This window comes from Gossypium arboreum, chromosome 7 (assembly GCF_025698485.1).
Source record: "Gossypium arboreum isolate Shixiya-1 chromosome 7, ASM2569848v2, whole genome shotgun sequence".
Lineage (NCBI taxonomy): Eukaryota > Viridiplantae > Streptophyta > Magnoliopsida > Malvales > Malvaceae > Gossypium > Gossypium arboreum.
In genome coordinates, this window is record NC_069076.1 from 73,611,291 (window position 1) to 73,617,889 (window position 6,599).

At 32.1% G+C, this 6,599-nt stretch overlaps 2 protein-coding genes across 2 annotated transcripts; one reads left to right on the forward strand and one right to left on the reverse strand.

Annotated features, from left to right (window-relative positions):
• Positions 1-2,533: 2,533 nt before the first annotated feature.
• LOC108458378 (uncharacterized) lies at positions 2,534-4,369 on the forward strand. The gene is made up of 2 exons (XM_017757746.2): positions 2,534-3,251; positions 3,668-4,369. Exons 1-2 carry the CDS (start codon positions 3,003-3,005, stop codon positions 4,160-4,162), a joined length of 744 nt encoding a protein of 247 aa, XP_017613235.1. The 5' UTR covers positions 2,534-3,002; the 3' UTR covers positions 4,163-4,369.
• Positions 4,370-5,685: 1,316 nt separating this feature from the next.
• Positions 5,686-6,388, reverse strand: LOC108458379 (arabinogalactan protein 20-like). The gene is made up of 2 exons (XM_017757747.2): positions 6,027-6,388; positions 5,686-5,908 (listed from the first exon to the last, which is right to left on the reverse strand). Exons 1-2 carry the CDS (start codon positions 6,148-6,150, stop codon positions 5,805-5,807), a joined length of 228 nt encoding a protein of 75 aa, XP_017613236.1. The 5' UTR covers positions 6,151-6,388; the 3' UTR covers positions 5,686-5,804.
• Positions 6,389-6,599: the final 211 nt, after the last annotated feature.

Sequence of the window (6,599 nt, forward strand, 5' to 3'; positions counted from 1 at the left end):
AATCATGCAAATTTAACATGTTATCATGCATTATCATGTTGACATAGGTAAAAAACTGTCACGTGGCGCGTTTTAGTAGGCCCGCATGTCCTCTTGGTTTTTTAAGGCTAAACCGGTGGATGAAATTAAACTTGAAGTACTAAAGTTGGCCAAAAAAAATTAGATACCAAAGTGAGAAAAGTGATATAATTCAAGGGCCAAATCATGAATACAGGCTTTAATTTTCACAAATTACTAACACCTTTATCAATATAGTATTATTTTATGTTTGCGTATTGCATATATGAACAATTATAGTTATCTAATAGAAAAATAAATAAATAAATTTATTTTTAAAATGTGTATAGTTGACTAAAAATAAAAAAGTTATTGTATATGATTGAATCAAAATTAATTTCATATGTATAATTGTACCAAATTAAAGTTGATTTATTGTATTGCAAATTGAATCAAATTTCACTTGTAATTTTGAGATTTATCCCTACTAATATATGATAAAAAATAAAAAATAAAAAAGAATAAATTAATGCCTCAAAATCTATATAATTTAAATTATTAATTAAAATACAACATAAAACCTAATATTCGAGTTGAAAAAATATTATTGACAGCTATTATAATAAATAGCTATTATACAACAAAAATAACAAAAATATGAAGGATTACATTAATACCTCAAAATTTATATAACTCAAGTTATTAACTAAAACATAATATGATGAAAAATAAAATAAATGTGACATAAAAATTTATATGATACAAATGATTAATTAATTAAAATTTATATAAATCTATGCCAAATATATTAAGCGTTTACAAAACTACAAAATATATTTCTTACAATAACTTATGGTCACTAAAATAAATACTTTGAAACAACAGATTTCTAATTTCTTAACTTTTATGCTAAATGTTTGGAAATATATGCCATTTTTTTTTTGAAAAAGTACATAAAATGATTACTTAATTTGAATATTTAAATTTTATATTAAAAACTATAATTATTTAATATATATATGCATTAAAATATTTAATAATTTTTATTTAGTCCAACTAAAATTATTAAAAATAATCTAATTTATGATAATTTGGAAGTAGATGTGTTCATGGGTCGAGCTAGATCCAACCAAAATTTTAGGCCAGTTTGTTAGGCTTGGGCCCAGCCCAAAAAATAAGCCTAAAATTTTTTCCAAACTCAGCCCAGATAAAAATACTAAAGCTCGGGCCCAGCTTGGCTCACCGATATTAATTTTTATATAATTTTAAATATATATAATACATAAAAAATACTAAAAAATTAAAATAAATGTTGCCGAACAAATTGAAAATGAATTAAAAAATATATATATTTAAATAATACTGAGATACGTGCAACTTAACAAGCAAATACCTCTAAAGTAGTAACAAAATTAACAATAAACCAAGAGTTATACAATATCCAAATAATAACAATAAAATAGTAGCAAAATAGTGAAAAAAAAGAAAAAATAATAAAAAAGCAAGAAAACAACAAAAAAATAGCAATTTTTTTTGTTGCATATTCAGGCCGGCTTGGGAAAAAAAGGCTTACCCAAGGCCCGGTCCATTTTCTAAATGAGACTTATTTTTTTGCCCAAGATTATTTTTCAAGCTTATATTTTAATCAAATCCTCTCACTTTTCGAACGGGCCTTCAGGCTGAGTCGGGTGGCCCGACTTATGGATAAGTCTATTTAGAAGACAATCTAATAATATTGTCAAATGATAATATTAATTTAATTTAATTTTCATGTATATCCATATATATATAATTTGTAATAAATAATAAAAGTAATATAAAAATTACCTAGGGATGAAATTTATTAAAACATTTAAAAATAAAATTATTTATTATTTCTATATATCTATATTATTATTATTTAAGTCTTTAATTAAGTTCGTGTCATGAGTCAATCGATTACAAACTTAATAAGGAAAATTATGAAGAATATGAGTTATGTATTTAAAATAAGATATATTATTTGAGATATTTTAATATTTTTATTAATATCGTACATATTTCATATGTTATTATGGGTAATTAAAGTTGAATTGTGGTCTGTTATTTTGAAGATCGACAAATGAAATTACTAAGTTTGGTGAAGTCTAAATGATGACACTTAATAAGGGATGATGGGGGTAGGGTAAGAAATGGGTTAATATGATTAGTTGAATTTGGATGTGTCAATGAGCAGATTATCATATTAAGTAAGGCGGCTGGCTGACTCCTTAGTCATTGCAATTTTCATGTCTTTTTGCTTCTGCAAAGAGCCAAACCATTAAATCATCACCAAATCAATAATGCCATTGATTTAGAGAGCTCATAGACAGCTAAAAGGCAATCAAATAAACTAAAGAAGGTGAGCTGGGTTTGTGCTAACCACGTTTAAGGATTTGTAGCCCAACTAATCCTGGCCCATCATCATTATATGGTAACTGAAAAAGAACCTGATTTTGTTATCGACTTTTACGGCATCATAACCATTCACGTCACATGGGAGCTTTGGGCTTTTGAGTTTCTGATAATATCATAACCATGGTGTTAAACATTTTGTATGATGAGGGACGATGGCATGCTGTTGCTTCACTAGTACTTTCAATTTCTTCTTTCTTTTGCTTTGCTTCAGCCTTGGATGGGATAATGGATTGCACATGGCAATGTATGTATGGCATGCAATATGAGACTGTGGGGTACTCAACAGCTAAGCGCTCAGTTTCAATTCCAACCAAAACTTTCCTTTAAAGCAAACATACCCACACACACACACACCCCAAAAAAAAAACAAAAAAAGTGAAAGAAACTAAAATGATGTTGTCCAAACACAATTAAAAAAGGAGAGGCCTACCTTCCATTCTATACCATTCCAAATAGTTCCTCAAACTTTCTTCTTCCACAGCCAAGAGTAATTTGTAGAAAGAAGCAAAAACAAGAGAATAAAGTGCAAATGATGAAGTTTAAAAAGTTATAACACAGGAAGGTCTTGAATGGTGGTGGGCTATGTTTTCCAACCAATGGAGTTGAATAACAAAAAACTGCGGAGTCTCATTGAGAGGGCATGGGCTTTGCACGACAGGTTGAACCATGAAATCGACGACAGTATCAGCTTCTGCAGGTATTGTTCAGACCATGGTCGCTATTGTGATATTGGGCAGACCCCATTTCTGGAAAGGAAGAGGTTGATTGCCATCAGAGATTCACTCAACCAAGTTGAGAACACGCTTTTGCATTTGCAGGTAATTTACTTTCTGTCTTCTCTTTTATTTCCCAACACTCTCTGCTCAACTCCTTTTAGATCCGAATAGTAAGATTGCTTGTCTTAATCTCAACATTGTTTCATGAGATCTAATATATTCAGATCAGATATTGGTTCTCAATATTTGATTCCTTTGATAAAAAAATGATTAATAAACAATTCAGATTACCTGTTTCAAAAGCTCTTCTTTTTGGACTCTTGTTTTTAATGGAATTATGAATTCTGTTACCTTTTGATTGATAATCTTAATTAGTGTCGAAACCTATCGAGTATAATTAGAATATTCCACCCGACTTTTAGAGGTTTTTGCCTTAATTTGATTCGCATTTGCAGTTTTTTATTATCTTAGCATTAGGCCTCCCTGGAAAATTTATGTTGATATATATCTACATGCAGAAATTGCAGTCTTGGCAGCTGAAAGATAGGCAATTGGCCCTTAGTCGATTGGAGCAAACCAGATCATGTCTCATAAAACAAGTGACACAATATGAGGGAAGACCCCTGGATGTTGTGAAAGAGTTAAGTGCTTGCTTTGGCAATGATCATGAGAATAAAACCTCAATTGACAGGGATGTGGAAGAAAGTGTTAAGAAAAATGAAGGTGAAAGCTCGAGGAGAAGGATATCTGGTTTCCTCATTTGCTGCATCAGAGTTTTATTCAGACCCTGGAAGTGGCAGAATGCTGTTGGAATTGCAGTCAATTTAATTCTGATATCAGCCAGCCTTTCGTCTACCATCAAGTTTTATCACTCCAAGCAACAACCTTATAGTAATTCACAAAGAAAAACCATTGTTTCAGCTACGTATTCAAAAGAAAAAGCAGCAGAAAAATTAGATAGTTTGTTGACTATCTCAAAGATGCCTTTGGACGTGTTTTGTGGCAGGGGATGATTGTTACATCATTCATCATTAATATAAGATGAATTACAGCTCAATTTCTTCACTATTTTTTTTTATAATGATATATAGTCCATTCAAGGACCATGTACATGTAAAAAAACATGATGAGCTTGGTACTGGAAATCATTTTTAGCTGTATTTATATTCGGACTCGAGTAGTTGAACTTCTGTTCCATACCAAACATGCTTTTTAACTAACAGGGTCCACATCGATTTTATTGGTTTCCTTTCGTCATTAGATTATTCCCTGTGTTAAATATTTGTTCTTTTTGTTGTGAATCAGGTTGGCACCCACACATGCCTTGTTATGACTCTTTTTTTTTTTTCCTCTTGTTTTTAGCTTTTTCAATGGAAGAATTCACAACTAATAATGCTCCAACCTTGACCTCATTAGTTGCAGGCATATTGCAGGTTTTTAATTTTCTTCAACTTGTTATTCTGCTGAACTGGCAAGTATACTCTTGCGGGCAGAAACTCTATACCGCCGCTTGTAAAACCAAGAATTATTAAGCATAGTGAGACGCTCATTGTTGCTGACATATTCTTTATCTTATGAATTGGACTTGCTTGTGATGTTCCTTGTGCAATCTTTTGAGCAACACTTTGGACAGTGAGACTTCAGTTCCTTAATCTAATCTCAAGAGGTATAATGGTTTGTTTTCAGATATGTTTGATGCTGGTTTCAGGAATGTTTTTGTGGCAGGAAGCATTGCAGCAGTACCTGTCGCCTAGAAGTTGTTAAGAGCCGGCAGCAGCAGAAAGAAGCCTCCACTTTCTAGCCAAGCTTCAATGAATATGATACACATAAACACACGATGTGACCTAACTAGTTGGTGAGGATTATATGCAGAGCAGTGAGTAGTTGCTACATAAATACGAGACTGGAAGAGGGTAAGTGATCAAACAATATATTTATGCTTTGGATGACTGCATCTTGGCACTAATTTTTTCTTTCCTGATTTCCATAAAGATCCTGCCACTTTGCAGGAAATTCCTTTTCCTTGAAGGGTACATTCCTGATTTGCTCTAGTCGCTGTAAAATGCTTAAAGCTCCCACCATTACTAATCAATACAAGTTTAATCACCATATCCATAAGTATGACTTACATGATACATGGATGAATTCTAAACGTATAAATAGTGATGATGACTAATGTATTGAAAAGTAATGGACCTGATCTCACCTCTAATAGAAAGCTTCTAGTGTGAATGACTAAATTTAGTACGAAGAATGTTTCCTAGGTCCTACCTAAAACAACATAGCTTTAGCCATCCTACTATATTTGTGTTCGTTGCAGGTCAATCTTTTGCTTTATGAGGTAGAGACAAAGAGGGAATTCAGTCAATTTGAAACAAGGATGGAAGGACAAAGGGACTGTTCACCCAACATGATTTTTGGGAAGTCCCGACTCAGTGTTGCGATTTACTCTTCATTTCCAAGAGTAAAAAGAGGAAGTAAAGCAATCAAGTAGAAGAAGAAGCAAAATTATAATCATAATAAATAACAGGAAACATTATTAATAAACCCATCACCCAGAAAAAGAAAGCGATTTTAATAGATATTATCAACAAAGCAATTTGGTTTACAAGTAGCCTGACCTAAATAAATCATTCAATTGTTGTAAACAATGATTTAGAAGAAGGTGTAGGAAGATGAGTCTAAAGGGTGGATGAGGTATGTGAGCACAAGTGCCACCACCATAAGCACGTAAGCAATCCCTTGGTCTATTGAAGTTCCTGCTCAAATTCAAGCATTTTCCGATATTACTACCACAGATCTAAAAATGAGAACCTTCTCTTGGGCATAAAACAGAAAGGAAGCAAAGAAAACAGATCTAATAATGAAGGAAATTACCATCACTAGTGGGAGAAGGAGCTGGAGACGCAGACTGTGCCTCAACATAGGGTGACATACTAGCAAAAACAAGACCAAAGATAACCGCAACACCCAGGAATGTACTGGAAGAAATCGTCGTCATTGTAGGTTTTCTTTTCAGGACTAACGAATTCTGAAGAAAGCCCAGTGCATAACAAGTAGCAGTGAAGAAAGGAAGAGCTTCAAATGCAAATATGAAGTTGAAGAAAGGCTAGAAAGAAAGGAAGAGTTGAGCAGTAGATGAATTCCAAGAGAGAAGCAAGTCTGCATTTAAAAGGAAGGGTAATAATAAATTGAAAATGTGGATGATTTGGGAGGAGTGGGTCAGATTGATTATCTTTATTAGGTTAAATATTGAATTGTTGATTCCAAGGTCACGTGATATTTGGATTTTCTGTATTCTTGTTGAGACTGGTTATGTTGTTCATGCTTTTTTTACATTTTCTTTTTTAAAACATGATATTATATGTATATTTTTTAAAACCTTATGAAATTACTGAAAACTGATTGAATCCATACAATGGTTTATTATTATTATTATTATTATTATTA